This window comes from Diospyros lotus, chromosome 5 (genome assembly GCF_014633365.1).
Source record: "Diospyros lotus cultivar Yz01 chromosome 5, ASM1463336v1, whole genome shotgun sequence".
Classification (NCBI taxonomy): Eukaryota; Viridiplantae; Streptophyta; class Magnoliopsida; order Ericales; family Ebenaceae; genus Diospyros; species Diospyros lotus.
In genome coordinates, this window is record NC_068342.1 from 5,105,876 (window position 1) to 5,122,341 (window position 16,466).

A 16,466-nucleotide genomic window follows, 5' to 3' on the forward strand; every position below is an offset into this window, starting at 1 on the left:
GATACATATTTATTTATATATTTCAAATTTTATAAAATGATTACGCTCTTCTTTGTGTATGAAATATAATTTTTTTTCATAAAAAGGAATGAAATTATGTGCTATATATAAATTATTTGAGATTTATTGATTTATCATTGTAAATTTGTAATATTGTCTATGTAATTTTTAAGATATTAAAAATTCAAATTCAAAATTTAATTATTATAATTTGGTTTTTCATAAAATTAAAACTCGATCCCCCGCAAAGGGCCTAGCCCACAAGCCGAGCCTGTGAGTCCACAAGTCCAAAAATACCTGCTCTATATAATTAGCAAGTCAAGTTAAGTTGAGCACTCGCGGCCCAACCCATTGATTTTTATTTTTATTTTTTTTAAATGTCTAAAATGTCCTTTCTTGTTCTTCCACCAAACCCATCAAGGATGTCATTCCCAGCATCTGGGAACAAACCTAACCTTCAAGAGGAGAGAGACCAAAGCTCGATTCAAAACACTCAAAGATTGAAGATTCACACTGTTTGCTAGCTACTAGAGAAGGCCATTGTGAAGAAATCAAATAATTAATATTAATTATTTAAGTTTTAATGGTATTATAAAATGGTTTCTAAGTTTTGAAAATTATAAACAATTTTACATAATAAAAAGAGTTTTTACTTTTTAGAAACTATATTCACTTTTTACACATCGTAAAAATATTTATAAATTTTAGAAAGTAATTTATAATTTTGTTATCTTAATCATTTTGCGGAAGTATAAAGATGTGACAGATTGTCTCTAAATCACTGCTCGTTCTGGATTTATTTCTTTTGTTGGGTTGAGTTGGTGGCTTGTAGTTGGGCCTTGTTCTATTGGGTCATGGGCTAGCATTCGGGTTTTGATGGGCCCAAGTGATTTAATTTGATGTCCATCTTGTTTACTTTTGCTTCTACCTTCTAGTTTAGATAGATTTTAATTGTTTGAGCGGGAGAGATGTTGGACAAATAGAAGCAGGTCTCCTTTGTGATTAGGGATTAAACTTATTTCAAAGTAGGTTTCCATACATGATTTGTACGTATTTACATGTGGCATGTGGCATCTATAAACTCTCACACATGTATTCCATGAATTTACTTGAAACATAGAGGCTACAGACCTAAATGAACCAAACCAGTTACTATTTCCACATCCATGGCCACAAATTTCTCAGACATGACCCAAGTTGAAGATGAAAACCGGGGAAGTTAAGATTAAGATGCTTATTACACAAATCCAAAAAACAAAAGAATAAAGGAAAACAAAAGACCCTCAAGCACATATATAACTGCGCAATTTCCTAACTGTAAGAGCTCGGGCTCAAATCAGGGAAGCAAAAGGATTCAAATAACAGAACTGAAGGGAGAAAATGAAAGAGGCAAGCCTCCACCACAGAGATGCAGACTCCCAGAGTCTGTGCGGTTACTGAACAATACTCTGTCAAACAAGAAGCATTCTGCTTGGCCATGTAAATACTCCTCTAAATCGAAGTAGATTGATGTTGACTTGTCTGAGTTGCTGTCATCTTTCCCAATAGCTTTAACGTAATTCCTAACGTCCTCTTGCAACCCAACATTTTTGGCCGGTTTGTGGCTGTAGGAGAATTGCAATCTCCGACCCCATTCTGCAGCGTTTCCTCCTACACTGGCTTGGTTTTTCGAAGGTTCGTTACTACTGCTGGTAGCTGTTAAACCAGAATCCAGGCGGCTATGCACGAACAGATCGCAAGAAGCTGATTCCTGCAAGTAGTAATGTTACACAATAATGCCAGTCTATGTCACCATTTCTTAAATAGGCAATACTGAAAGCTTTTCTCCAGTTCTTGTTTATGTTTCTCTCTTAACACCTCAAGACAAAACGGACTAGATGAGGGAAATGGGAGAAAAGGGAAGCATTAGGAATTGGAGGGGAGGAGGAGGGAAGTAGAGTAACCAGAAAGAGCGGGTTACAGAAAAAGAGAAGAAAAAAGACCCAACTAAAAGAGGCAAAATACTTCAAGTAACCTCCGAATTTAAGTGTTTCCTTGCAGAAATATATATTAGCGGGAAGAAAATAGAATATAGAGAAAATGGCAAGCTAAAAAGCAACAGCAGAGGACAATGCATTTCTAGATCAGATTTGAAAGTAAAGGAATTAACTTGGATTTTGGAGAATCATATAGCAGGGCATGGAAAAAAGGCAAACAAAAGGTTGTCTATCTCAAGAAAGGATATACTAAAAAATAACAAAAGATAGAAGTAATATTTTGTGGCTTATAATGATTGGAACAGCGCTTAGAGCTAATATAACAATTGCTATTAAAACTGGATATTTATTTTGCATCTCCCATCAATTGTCAAATCCAGGTAAAAATATGATGCTGCTAGAAGTAATATGATTTCCAGAAGGGGGGAAAAAGATGGCTTGGTCATGTGAAATAGAGACCAATCACTGCAACAACAAATTTTGTTCAAGTTGATGCTGCTAGAATGATGGAAAGATGAACGCCAAAGCTATGAGAAGTAAAACAATGAATAATTACTGATAAGACATAGAATGGGAAAAAAACAGTTCTCATCCCATATGTTGTTTGGCTAATTTATAGCAGTAAGAAAGGGAAAGGTGCAATTATTGCAAGTTTCAAGCCTTTAGTTACACTAGCTGATCAGAATAGTTGAAGTAAATAAATGGAATCAGTACAAGAAGGCAAACCTGCTTATGGTTTGGGTGACTGTTTAGGGAGCAGGAGCTCCAAATACTAGGGCTTCCTTGGGCTAAAGATGCAGCCCCACCCCCACCCCCACCAACTGTTGTAGTTGCTCCAATTAAATTGAGAGGCAGATCTTCAGGTGCTGAGAAATCAGAGCTATCAAATGTTGATATGGACACACACTCGTCAAAATAAGCCATAGCTTCTTCTGTCAGGCGTTTTGACATCTTTTTTCTTTCACTGCTATTCTGTTGTGCAACCATATTTCAATGGAGAAACAACAAAAGAGAAAACATAAATTCCTAAGACGGAATGAAATTTCTTTTGTATGTCAGTCAGCTAAAGATTAAAGACCTTTGAGCATTAGTGCCAGCCTATGTCATATAAAAGCTTAAAGCTCCCTCCTGATGGGAACTGCCACGTCAATAAGTGCATAAAGAACACAGTAGAAAGGTACCAATGATTCAATGAACTGATTATCCAGACACAGAATTTTTTATTAAGTGGACTAATTACCAGGAACCATGAAATTTTAACCTTGAAAAAACATAAGTAGAAGAAATAAATGGAGAAAAGAACCTTGTAGCCAAACCAAAAATCAACAGTTGAAGCCTTACCAGGAAAAGTTAAACAACTAAAGCTCAACCTAGTTTCTGATTGCAGGCTAGCTTGGATAGAGAAATAAGTTTAAACATTTTTCCTCCGCTAGCAAGTTGTTTCAATGGGACAATAAAAAGACAGAAGAACACTTTAACTTCTGTTCACATACTCTCAAGTTAAATTTTGAACATGAAAAGTCCAATAATCATTCTAATTATAACATTATTGCTATAAATGAATACTATGTTAACTAGACTGACATAAAGGAAAACAAAAGAAGAAAACATCGAAACAACCAGATTATCACTTCCAGCCAAACAAAGATGAAAAAATATTTTATCCAGGTTTGAAGGAAAAGAAGAAACATATATTTTATCCAGATATCACAGCTCCATGGGTTGTTTTAGTTAACTCATTCCAATTTCCAATAGAAAAATCCAATCCTAAGAAAAGAATTGATAATAATAAGTTATAATTTAATAAGGATAACAACATATTCATTTGGCAAAAGAATAGAGATCTGTTAATACCAAAAATCTCTGATCTTCCAAAATGTATGGAAAATTTAAAGCAGAAGCATATTCTTTGATTATTAGTGTTATTATTTTCTTATTCTTTAGCTTTAGTTAGTATTTATATTATTAGGCTTTAATAAGTTGTCATACGACTAACATGTGACTTTTTAATATAGATGGATGGATAAAATTAGAAGGATTCCTTTGTGATCCATGGTTGGGACTTATTACTGCCACAACCCTAATGTAAATAGTCATTAAGACACTTTGTAGGCAACCTTGTTATTCTAATTCAATTTTTGAGGTTTTCATAAACCTTAGTTTGCATATTATCATTCCAGTTTTGATCCGGCACTATTTTTAGCCCATTTCTGCACTTGTTTTGCAGTTTCTTCATCTCGCCATTTGGATGTAATTCCTTCCAGATCCAAGCAATGTTCAATGGGCGATCTAGAAAAGATGACACATAAATCAGACTTCACTTACTTTTCTTCCAACACGAGATTTCTGCCGATTACTTATCTTCGGATCTGGAAGTAACTCCTTAAGTATCCTATTCAATTCTTGGCCACGGTGTTCCTCAACAGCCAAGTCTGCTCGAAGTTTTGTAGCCCGTTCCTGGGACTGCATATTATTCAACAGAAACTGAATTACATCCAAAGGGCTATGCAACTAAAAAATCAACGAATATGAGAGAGAGAAGGAGAGAGAGAGAGACAGAGAGGAAGAGAGTTGAGCAAAAACCTCATAAATTTTGGAAATGCAAACACATGGATAAAAAGTATTTAATGGCCTACAAATGGACAGATCAGATGAAAAAATCTATTATGCTTGCGACGCCAGCTAGCCTTGGCAAGGATTGGATATCTACTCTAATACATTCCAATGAGAAAATTTATTTCTTGCATATATCTTGAAGCACCAAATGTCATATGGAATTGAGTGACGGTCATTGCCGCTATGAAAACTTTGGCACTTAGGAACTTGCATTTAAGTGTTCAAATAAATAGAATCAACAAATAATGCCCATCCAAGCCATTTACCAACAAGTAAGCATGGCAAAGAAACTCCTTTGACCATTATAATAGAGATTAAAGAGAGAGGAATAAAACCTCCTCAAGCTTTCTGGCATATTCCCTTCTGATGTCCAATAATAGTTCAACAGCCCCAGGATTTACCAAATCTGGAGGAACATCAGCAACACTTGAAGATAAATTAGCAGTAGCATTGTTTCTTCGCATAGCCTGAAGTTCCAAGGTGGAGAAACAAAAAGTTACTAATTAACAGAAGAAAAGACTCCAAAACTAATGAATAAGTATGTAGCAAAAACAAATGTCGAGAATTTCACAGCATGACATGGTGACACCTGAAATTAAATCCATATCTTACTTAATACCCCTCACAACACCAAAGCATGGCCAAGATTGAAAGTGCAATTACTTTGCAACCATAATGTCTGACAGCTTCTAGAGAATTTTTGGACATGACATGAAAGTGATGAAATGCAAATCATGTCATAACATGCATCAGTGCGTCAGCATTGATTTTAAACAAACAGTAGGGCCATTGAGACTAGCACTGAAAATGACCATTAGCGCTAGTACAGGTAATTGGCAGCTTAGAAGCTAAATGAATCTCCACTGATTTGAATTGTTAAGAGTCAAAACATTGAGCAACACAAGTAAATCAGATAGGAACCCCAGATTCTGTGAGCTGATGTTGCTCTCATTTCTACTTGGTGCTTTTCCAGACATTTCATGGTAATCTTAAACAAGCACTATGAATATTTCATATATTAAACAATGAGAAAATATCAGCAGCTGAATTTTCACCCTGATAGCCATACATTTGCACAATTATGCATTCAAATCCGGGATTTATACCAAGTATCAATGCATACTGATTGAAAGCATGAAATCTCTATAAGATACACATATATATGATGCTGTTGGTGGCAGTGTCATACACATATATATGTATATGTAGAAATGCATCATAAGCAATATATTATGTCAAAGTCTAGTAAGGTGCTAACTAGATATAGTTAAAATCTATAAGAAGATTTCAGAAACACATCCAAGATTAACATGTTATACCAGAGAAACTAAGACAGAACGTCCCGAGCTTTACATTCAATATGTCTTACCAGTATTACCCCCATTCAAAAAAACATTAGAATGCTGAAATTTTGGGAGATTCCATGACATTTTAATGGATCAGATCACTCAATTTATTGCCCCTACTAATGATTGTCAGATAAAAGAGAAAACAATTCAACTATGCCCCTAGCTGTGAAAATGAGATCTTACATTTTCAATGTCATTTTGCATATCTGAGATGGCACGTCTTACTTCAGATCGAACTGTTTCATATATTCCACTTGCAGCAGCATCAGCTCCACCCTGAACATCTCCCTGGAATGACTGCAAAACAAAGTAAAACCGGTGTTATATTATGTGGGCCACTAGGCATTCTGAAGACATGACAAACATTTCGATCATCGTTTACGGCAACTTTCCTTCCCAACATTGTATTAAGCCTAGAGTTTGATGTTGTCACAACAAATCATGGAGTCTGTGGAGGACGTTGTGGAATATTAGTTAAATTATTCAAGCAAGTTGTTAGTAGCTAGTTGGTCCAACTGTAAAGTTTGTTAAGAGTAGTTTCTTAGTTTGTTTGAGTAATGTCCACATGTCATGCTGATTAGTTGTAATAGTTGTATATAAATAGAAGGTTAGGGTTCCTTTGTAAGGTGGTTAACATTAATAATAACTTTCTACCTGTCTTTTCTCTCTCTCTGTGATGTTTGATAACTGATCAACAGACATGAAGCTAACCTTCATCTGTTCACAGACTGCGTTTATGGTTCTCTCTTCAGCTCCCGACAAAGAAGCCATAGAGATTCCATCTTCCAAATACGGTATTTGCGAGCAAGACTGGTAGTTATACATAACAAGAAAAGAGGTTAACGATTCAACATAAATCATAGATCTAACTTCCATATTGCCACTGAACTCACAGAAGAATTATCTGAAGGCTCAAAAGCTCGACTCTCGGCGGACTTCCTCGACACATCAGTTGCATTTCTGTGTAAATTAGCCTTGTCTAAAGTCTTCCCAGCTACAGTTGAACTACTTTTGTTTCGGTAATTGGATGAGATGGCAGAGTCTCGTTCCACTTCACTCTGTATAAATTGCAGTCAAGTGAACCATAATCTCCTCACCAACTTTAGAATGAAAAAAAGAGAAGGGAAAGAAATAAACAGACTTCAGAAGCGGCATAATGACCCCTGGAGACGGAGCGGTGGCGGCGGGAGATGGCGGCGGAGGCGGCGGGAACATTTTGATTGACGGTAGGATGAGTAGTCCTCCTCGTGACGGAACGGCCCCTCGGCCTCTGAGTCTTGTCGTCGATTTGCTTGTCGGTGGCGGCTTCGACTTCCGTTTCGATTGGCTTGTCCTCAGCGGTGGTGCTCCAGAAGAGAGGGTTGTCTCTCTTGTTCAAGTACTCGGAAGCGATGTCCAAATGATGAGAGTGAGCTCTGGGCACAGCGCTGACGCTGTGAGATCTTCGGATCGGAACTTTCTTGGGCGACGATTTCTCGGAACTACTCGCGTTTCCTCTCCTGGAAGTCGACCTGAACGCCGAGGACGCCATCATTCCCCCTTCAATTCTCTATTTCTGACCAAAATTCTCAAGATCGCAGTCTACAATCATCCGGTTTGCTCCGTTGGGATAGCTTCGGTGAACAAGTTCAATTCATCATTGTCATCAATCGACGTATCGATCCGAGGCACTTGTCCCGCTGAACTGTGACTGATAAGAAATAAGAATGACAGTATGGTGAACTGGAAGCTACCGGTTGGCTCTCTCTTGCAGGATAGCTTTGGTATCTTCACACGCTTCCCTCTTCCGTATGTAGTATTTTTGTATTTATCTAATAAATAGTAATTAAAAAAATTAATCGTATTTATCAAATTTTAATTATAATATTTCTCTCTATTTATTTGTAAAATATATATTTTTTGTAGTTATATGTTATGGTAACTAAGTGGGTTAGTCTCGACCTAACAGGTTAGCCCAATCTCCCGAGACTCAGTAGATCCAAGTCAAGCTCATCAGAATAAGTTTATGCATCGCTAAAACTTGAGCTTAGGTAACAGATCCTAGCGAGTTTCAAGTAATACTTTCAATGAGTTCTTAGCAATATACCCAACGAGCTCCTAGCGATCCCTTTAACTCGTTGACAAATAATTCAGCTTACCAATCAAATTGTTCAACTCGTAGAACAATATTGTTGTTGAATAACCGAAAACCCTGACCTACTTGATCTAATATAAATCAGATCCCCGGTAATACGGTACCCACTCTCAATTTCATGAAATTTGTAATTACATTTTGTCCCCGTAATGTCATTTTATCATTTTTTGATTTTATATAATTGTAAGTACCTCTCACTATAAATATGAGTAAAAAATGCTATTGTAAATAGATGTAACCACAAGAATATATTGTTACTCTGTCTAAATAATCAGAGAATAGTCGTTAAGTAAGTATTATTCTGGCCAAATCATGTAAAATCTCCCTATCTTTGCTTACACTTGATTCCTCATTTTTGTGTTTGAGTTTAATTATTTACTGTAATCTTATGAATCACGATTGACTAAATCTGAACATTGACATTATATTATATAAAAGACGTTTGATGTTAAAGTGCAATAAAAATACTTATTTTAGACGATATGTATTGATTTATATTATTTTTAATCTAAAAATAAGATTATTAGTTAATAAAAATAATGTTTTGAATTTAAGATAAATTGGTCATTTACTATTTTATAAGGCAAGAGAAAGTTATTTATCTCCATAATTAAGAGAATTCCAGGGGTTCTTATCGTAATTTAGAAGAAACAAAACGGGGGACTAGAAAACGGGAAGGAATGCCACGTGCCTTCCGCGTGCAGGAGTAAGGAAGAGAACTAGGATACTTGGCGCGCGGGAACTAATGAAAAAATTTCATTAGGGTTTTAGTTGGAAGCTAAGTTCCCCATTTCTGGCTCGTCCTGGTTCAGGAGACAGCGTTCCCATCCCAGACACAGAGAGAGAGAGAGTAGTTCAATGGCATGAACTCTCGCTGCAGTACTGGCGCGAGAGCGAAGCCCGAACTCGGTGCACCCATGGCGTTCTCTACCGGATTCCGCGTACTGCGCTACCAGCTCTCCCTCCCTCGAGTCTCGCCCGTCCGTTTTCGCCGGCTCCGGCAGGGTATATCCGAGCTCCGATTCCTGTCGGTGAGTAAATCGTCGAGGCATGTTGTTCGGCCGGTGGCAGCCAGGCACAGAGAGGAAGAGAGTTCGGTAGAGGAGGAGGAAGAGGGGAATGGGAGTGTGAGAGTGAAGGACAGGAACAGCGATGGGAAAGGCGGAGACGGGAGGGGTATTGTTCCCACGGTGCTTCACAAAGAGGCGACCGAGGCCTACATGGCTTACGCAATGTCGGTGTTGCTCGGCCGTGCGTTGCCTGATATTCGCGACGGCTTGAAACCGGTCCACAGGCGAATACTGTGAGTCCTCCTCCTCTGTTCGTCAGTGATAACTTGTCTACCTCTTGTTTACCGCGAACATGTTGGGAAAACGTAAATGCAAATTTGATCTAAATAAACAAACTAGCTCCGCTGATTTCCCCCCCTTTTTCGGGAAAAAAAAGATTCTTTCAGCGCCTATGTCCTGACAATCCAGGATACTATTAACGTTTGCTAAATGTCACCGGGCAATAGAATGTTTCATTGCAGAAGCAAAACTTTTTGTTTCTTCCCACACGTGAATGATAAAACACGATGATTCTGCCTGCTATAAAAACCATTGCCAGCGACCAAGTTCAGCTGTGTCAGCAGATCTAATCAATCGACGCGTAACCCTGTTACTTACTTGATGTATTGTGAACTTGGTTGTTCCATGCGATTAACCATTGTTTAGGGAGCTTCTATCACTGAGTTCTGCTTCAAGATTTTTCTTGGTGGAAGAAAACATGTGATTTGATCATTGTATGGAATGGGTATGCCTTATTACATAAAGAAGAAAACACGTGATTACCACTCAGTTATGCTTTGTGATTTTTCTTGGTAGAAGAAAACATGTGATTTGATCATGGTATTGCATCACATAACGCACATCCAAAACATCGAATTACAATTGGACTTGTGCCCGCCCTTATTGGCTCTTGTGATTTGTGTGGTAAGTTGAATCCATGTTAAAAGCCAAAATATATGATACTATTTTTCTTGTTTGAATTAATTGACTGCAGATTTGCAATGCATGAATTGGGACTTTCATCACGGAAACCCCACAAGAAGTGTGCTAGAGTTGTTGGGGAGGTTATAATCTGATATAAAACCCTTTGCTTATTCGAATTATATTGATGACTTCTAGGCTATTTGCACCATGCTTGATTACTTAACCTTTTAATTCTATTGCCTTGTTGCAGGTTCTCGGTAAGTTTCATCCTCACGGGGACACTGCTGTATATGATTCACTGGTCCGAATGGCACAGGTAATGTTAGCGTTGGTTAGTTCTTATTAGAAGAGCATGAATGGAGTTAACTAATGCTTTGATTGTCTCTAATATTATACAGGAAGCAATTTTAACTTTTTGCTGGTCTTTAATAGTTTAAAATCATACATTTGAAGTACTCTCACATGCAAGTTAATGGAAGGCCTGGTTTGGACAATTTCACCAAGTTCACTGCCCTCCCTTGCTAATGATATAGTTACAGATTTAAAAAATGACAATGAGCATTTCACATGTGAATGCTCTAAGTGAAGTTCCATTGCGATGTGCTCCTGGTAATAGTTCTTGTTATGGGCATAATCTTGAGAGCATAATTCATATTTCAAACTGATTCATCTATTGCCATTTGTTCTTAGAGGAGTGGCATGCAGGAAATGTTAAACTGTTAGGCTGCCTCTGCTTTATTCATGCCTTTTCATGCAAGGCTGATGTACATCAACACATTGGATGAAACCTTTTCTTCCTCTATTTTAGATGGAAAAGTAGAAGAATGCTTAGAGTCTAAAACTTTTGTAGAGGCGCAAATAATTAGTACTTTTCTTTCAAAGTGAAAGTTGGTGGTATTTTAGATAATAGTTGGTTCTGAAGATTGAGTCATATAGGAGTTTGAGTGAGAAGTAGAAGGCTGAAAAGATAAGGGAGGGCAAGGATTATGAAATTGTATTTGGAAACACAGGGCTAATGACATTGAAGGGCTAGCTTACCTGTTGTAGAAAAATCTAATAGTAGATTTCTAAAGTAGGGCAAGAATCTGTAAATTATTACCTCGATTCCCGTTCTCGCTATCAGGTTAGAAATGCATTGCATATTTCACAATCTCAATTTTGATTCTCTTTTAGGGTGTGTGTGTTTTCACTCAAAGTAGTTTACATTGGAAAATATTTTTCAATGCAAAATGTTTACACACACACGTGCGCATATTTTTATCTTGAGCTGTAAGGAAATGATACTTAGTTTTGCCCAAGATGCACAAGGTAAAACGACGAGGTAGGTGAACAGAAGAGTATCCTCAAGAAAAGAGAGGTGCCATCTGAGGTGAACTTTTTGGGAGATCTGTGTTGTGGAGAGTCATCACAGAGATGACAACAGTAATTATACTGAGGAGATTTCCTGGAGCAGTATGTCATAGAAATTGGTTTCGGAGAGCTTAACAAGCTCTAGCGCTCGGTAGTGCACACAGAGGACTGCATGTGTTCTCCTTTGGTGGGGCTGTCCTTCTCAAGAATGTGCTGTAGTAAAGGACCTTGACTATCTCATGAATCACTTTATGAGGCTGACTGCTGACTCAAAATATTTCAGTAAACATGTTGGGAGTTCAAATCATTCTGCTATTTGGAGCTTCTTGAGTGTGCGAGGTTCAGGTTGTGATCTATGCACCACACACTAACTAAATTACTTTTTTTTTCCTTTCTTTTCTTTCTCTCTTTATCTTCTTCATACTCTCTCTGTCTGTGCATTTAGTTCAACAGAGGAGAAAGGAACAGAAAAAGAATCCAATCCCTCTAAAGTAGGTGAGTACTATATCAGACACTGCTGCCTCCCCATTTCCTGGGGTCCTTTATTGTCCCATTTGATCAGCTCTGGAATTGCTCTTCATGTCTATTTGCTGGTTTCCTTCTTTTAAGGGATGCTTGTCCATGCAAGAACATTTTGGATGAAGAAATGCCAAGTCTTGTAATCAAAGCCCTTTTAGAAAAGCTTCAGGCAGCTTTCCTAATTTATCTAACAGCAACTGGAGAATATGGCTCAACATCAGTGTTGGTGTAGCTGTTTTCCACGAGTATGATTAGGCTGCTGATTGTAGGACAAAGTTATATGTCCAGGCTGGCGTTGATTTTCCTGAATTTCTTAGAGCTTCCATCTGTATTTAGCTTGATAGTTTCTGTAGTTTGGATATTCCATTTAATTAGCCCAATGGAGATTTTACCTGTGGATTCCTGGGGTTGGAAAGCTTTCCATCTCTATGAAGAACAATACAAAATGTTCTTGATACTTAATGTTGTGGTCCATATTTTGTTTAATCAAGTTTATTTCTTCCTTTCTAAATTTTCCATATTGCAGTGTCATATATGTGCTTCAGGAGATTGCCTATAATGCATATGACATGATTTTCTTTGAAATTATTGGCACTCTGGTCTGTTGTAGGTCTTCCAAGGAGCCAAATTAGGAAACACTGGGGCCTAGGCAGTGCCCCAGCTTAGGAACCACTTGGTATGATGACTGATAAAGATATTCCCTTGGTTTGTGCAGAGTTTTAACTTGGGTAGCCTGCTGGGGAAATGAGAAACAAGATAATAAAAATAATTTGCTGAACTTCATTTAATTACCTAATTCTATCACTTGACCCCAATAGTTGCAGTGTGACACTGCCGCAGACTCGTTCATTTTGCAATACCATTGACTGGGATATCTGGCTTAGGAGCATCAAGTTGAATGAAATCATATTGTACTTTCATAAATTGCTGTTAAAGTTGTTTGGCTTAACCAAAAACTTGTGCAGAAAAAAAATGTTTCTGGCAATTCCAGTGAATTACTTTACTATTCTTTTCTGCATTGAGTGTAGCTAGCAGACAACATGCACTATAAAGCATGTTGAGAACTAGGGTGTAAGAGTTGTGCTTTGACTTTCAATATACTTAGCACTCCCCCATCTCCTTCATGTGCTCATACACAGGCACACAGAATTAAATGCTCCTACTTGTGACATGGGATGTTGATCAAAAGATGTGGGATTTCTATCATAAGTTTGATGGCTTAATTAGTTCCCTTGTTCTAGTTATATTTAGTTGTTTGAAATCTCATGAGGTTTACTTTGTTCCAGGATTTCTCTTTACGCTTCCCACTGATTCGTGGGCATGGGAATTTTGGATCGATTGATGCTGATCCTCCTGCTGCTATGCGTTACACTGAGTGCAGGCTGGAAGTAGGTTTAAGTTTTTGTGAATTTTATAGTTGGCTATTTGCGATAGCAGGACTACGTATTAGCTTGAATATGGACAAACATTAAAACTTCAGTACCTTGTTGTGATATAGTTGTTTAAAAATTTTCTAAATTTTGTGGGTGCTTATACAAACAGTGCAATTTCTGTTGGACACACAAAAAATATTTATTCTGCTTTCTGATGTGCACTGTCGTTTTATATTTTTTTGCTTGGGCAATGTGTATTATGTTGCATTCTGATGTGCACAGGCTTATTTTTCAGGCTCTTAGTGAAGCAATGCTGTTGGCTGATTTGGAACAAGATACAGTCAGTTCTACTCCTTAGAACAGCTTGCCATTTACAATTGCATGGTTCCGTGCATCGCGTACATTATCTGGTATCAAATGTTTCAATCTACTGCAGGTTGATTTTGTTCCAAACTTCGACAATTCTCAAAAGGAGCCGTCACTTCTGCCTGCTCGGATTCCAAATTTATTGTTGAATGGTTCTTCTGGAATTGCGGTAATCAGACCTATTGTTTTTTATGAAATTTCTAGTTTGATATGTTCTAAATTTGGTTTATTTTCTCCCCCGTTCTTTTTATGCTATTTGTAAAACTCAAACCTGTGTTCATCTTCTTCTTAATGGTTTTCAATAGACCTTCAGATTCTTCAGTGAAGTAATGGTTCAACATTTCAGGTTGGAATGGCAACCAACATTCCTCCTCACAATCTTGGTGAATTGGTGGATGCATTATCTGTTCTTATTCATAACCCAGAAGCCACGGTAGTATTCGTATCTTTCATTAATGATTATCTTATGAATCTCAAAACTCTTTTTTTAATTATTATTATTTTTTTAAAAAAATGTTAAATCTTCTAGTATTGGATTTGTTTTAAACCTTAACTGTTTGAAAAGTGTGTTTTATTTCTGAAAACAATATGTATAATTTAGATATATGTTATCGTCTTCCCATTTTTAAACTGTAGCCGATGCAAGATTTTCAATAATTTAGTGCCACCAAAAACTCAAGCAATCAAATGAATAACCGTTCCACATTTTTTTTTATTTGTGTTATAAGAAATACTCTGGAGCTAAGAGGGAAAGAGATATGCTTCATAAATGGTATTTAAGAGTTCTGTGAATTTATTTTATTTTTCATTATTTTTCCTTCTCTTTGATCATCATTTTAAGTCTAAGAGTAAAAGAGTGATTGCTACATTTGGCAGTTTGGATTTAGGACTATTTAACCTGTATGCTGTTTATCAACTATTGTTTTTAATGTTTCAAGACTAGGCTGCTTCTATATCATGTATTAGGTGCATTTTCTCCTGCAATTGCTTTGAAAATAAAAACTTAATAGTTGCATGCATTTTATTTTTTATTGGCTGTAGTTCTATATCTTAAACTCCTTTCTGCAGACAAAAAATTCTTACATTTGTTTACAGTTACAGGCATAATTTTCTTTGAAAGAAAATCTCCAACTTTGCAGCAAGAGAAGATGATACTCTAAACCTCTAGTTCTCAGATCAGTTTGGTAGTTTGGTTGTCATGTTTGGGAACATTCTTGGTAATAAGTGACCAGTTAATATTCAATAATATCTCTTATGGCTGTCAATTAGTACAGTTAATGTTGAGGCCTCGAGAATATTATTGGCATTTATATAACAATTCTGTGTTGTGAATACTTCACCATCTTTTTGTGTTTTGTCAGCATTTGTTTGTTATTACTTCTGGGCCAGGGTTTATCATCATTGTTTTAGGTATGTCTAGAGAGAACTTATGGTTTCCTTGTGGGGGTAGATAAGTTGTTAAGTAATGTTCTTTGCCTAATGTCCATCTCTGATTATGTATACAATTGAATGTATTTTCCCCTAACAATTGTGTTTATGAAATAGCTGCAAGAGCTACTGGAATACATGCCAGGACCTGATTTCCCAACTGGTGGCCTAATTATGGGTAATACTGGGTGGGTTCACTTGACACCTTCTCTTGTCTCAAATCTCTTCTATGTACTTGTATGCTAAAGGAGGCCATTATTACTATCGTTGCACTGTGTTCTTTGCTTTTTATTAAGCAATGGAGAATTTCTATCAATTTAACTTTTTATTGTGGCTTGATTTCTTTCAACACTTTTGTATTTGAATTCTCTTTTACAGGCCCTTTCATATTCATTTATTCATTTAGTTGGGAGTATGATTTTATTGTCTTAATTATACATAGGTGCCATTAAATACACTCATGCACCTTTATTGTATTAATTTATTATTTTTGTTCTTTGCAACTTGATTTTTCTCTTTTCTTGGTTATATTTGTCATTGAGGGATTTTATCATTTCATTGCCTTCATTATTTGTAAAATTGTGTATATCACAGAAACATGCTATCTATGATTATTTGACATGATCTGTCTGTTTATTCACCGTACTTAATTGGTTCATGATATTTCAGAGATTGTTGTGATGAAAAATGGGATCTTCAATCTATTGAGGTGGAAATTATTATGGTGTAATTGTCTTGCTTGGATTAATAATAAATGTACAAAGTGCACACAACATTATCACAGTTTTAATTGTTTGGTCAAAGCTATCTTTTTAAGTTGTTGGATTTAATTAGTTCATGTATAGTATAAAGTCTGTTTGGTGCAGCGTATGGATATTTTGATAGTTTTTGTTTTCATTATAAAAGTCAAAGAAAATGATTACTTTTATTTGGTATTCTTTGTTTTTTCTATCTGTTTGTAATCTATTCAGGTTCTTCCATTTATGCAAGTTGTAAGTTAGTAACAAAAAGAATTAAACTTTGATGTCACTTATTAATTGAAATGAATTGGTGATTGGTGCTTATTCTCGGAATCAACTACCAGAACCAGTTTATGCAAACTAATTCCTGTTGAATTGAGTGGTTTGGGAAGAATATTCCCAATCACAAAATATCTGCTGAATGAGTTTTTTGGTCTTCTATCATTGGAGAATTACACGCTTCCAATCTGAGAATTGCACTCTTCTAAGTAAGATTGGTAGAATAAATTTGCTATTATGTGTATTGACTTCATTGAGGTTGTTACTCAAACTCCCATCCTATAATCCTAGTAACCCCAAAAATGATCCTAGGCATTTTGTATCCCAAAAATTGAGAAGTTCATATGGGCATGTGGTTGAGAA

General features: G+C 36.6%; 2 protein-coding genes across 20 annotated transcripts in view; one reads left to right on the forward strand and one right to left on the reverse strand.

The window, feature by feature from the left end:
* Positions 1-1,132: 1,132 nt before the first annotated feature.
* On the reverse strand, positions 1,133-7,699 carry LOC127801280 (uncharacterized). Of its 3 annotated transcripts, none has more exons than XM_052336242.1 (8): positions 7,083-7,699; positions 6,835-6,999; positions 6,653-6,751; positions 6,125-6,238; positions 4,928-5,059; positions 4,302-4,439; positions 2,703-2,948; positions 1,133-1,750 (listed from the first exon to the last, which is right to left on the reverse strand). In XM_052336242.1, exons 1-8 carry the CDS (start codon positions 7,473-7,475, stop codon positions 1,355-1,357), a joined length of 1,683 nt encoding a protein of 560 aa, XP_052192202.1. In that variant the 5' UTR covers positions 7,476-7,699; the 3' UTR covers positions 1,133-1,354. The 3 variants fall into 3 exon arrangements, with proteins under 3 accessions (XP_052192202.1, XP_052192201.1, XP_052192203.1); XM_052336241.1 differs by having other exon boundaries at positions 6,596-6,751; XM_052336243.1 differs by lacking the exon at positions 6,653-6,751.
* A 1,119-nt stretch (positions 7,700-8,818) lies between these two features.
* Positions 8,819-16,466, forward strand: part of LOC127801278 (DNA gyrase subunit A, chloroplastic/mitochondrial) — a 63,748-nt gene continuing 56,100 nt past the window's right edge. For 10 of the 17 annotated variants that reach the window (XM_052336224.1, XM_052336234.1, XM_052336231.1 and 7 more), the window contains exons 1-8: positions 8,819-9,378; positions 10,119-10,188; positions 10,299-10,364; positions 13,204-13,305; positions 13,586-13,630; positions 13,727-13,825; positions 14,003-14,089; positions 15,202-15,272. In XM_052336224.1, the coding sequence (XP_052192184.1) occupies positions 8,939-9,378; positions 10,119-10,188; positions 10,299-10,364; positions 13,204-13,305; positions 13,586-13,630; positions 13,727-13,825; positions 14,003-14,089; positions 15,202-15,272 (980 nt within the window). In that variant the 5' untranslated portion in view covers positions 8,819-8,938. The remainder of the gene's footprint in view (positions 9,379-10,118; positions 10,189-10,298; positions 10,365-13,203; positions 13,306-13,585; positions 13,631-13,726; positions 13,826-14,002; positions 14,090-15,201; positions 15,273-16,466) is intronic. The other 7 variants (XM_052336228.1, XM_052336232.1, XM_052336238.1 and 4 more) reach the window with 7 other exon arrangements.

What these genes read in the sequence shown, in the direction of transcription:
- LOC127801280 (XM_052336241.1), bottom strand. Translation starts at nt 7,475, where the DNA reads ATGATGGCGTCCTCGGCGTTCAGGTCGACTTCCAGGAGAGGAAACGCG. An exon ending in AATCTCGTGTTGGAAGAAAA is followed by an intron (nt 2,949 to 4,301) that starts GTAAGTGAAGTC and finishes GTTGCACAACAG; the next exon opens with AATAGCAGTGAAAGAAAAAA. An exon ending in GTCACCCAAACCATAAGCAG is followed by an intron (nt 1,751 to 2,702) that starts GTTTGCCTTCTT and finishes TACTACTTGCAG; the next exon opens with GAATCAGCTTCTTGCGATCT.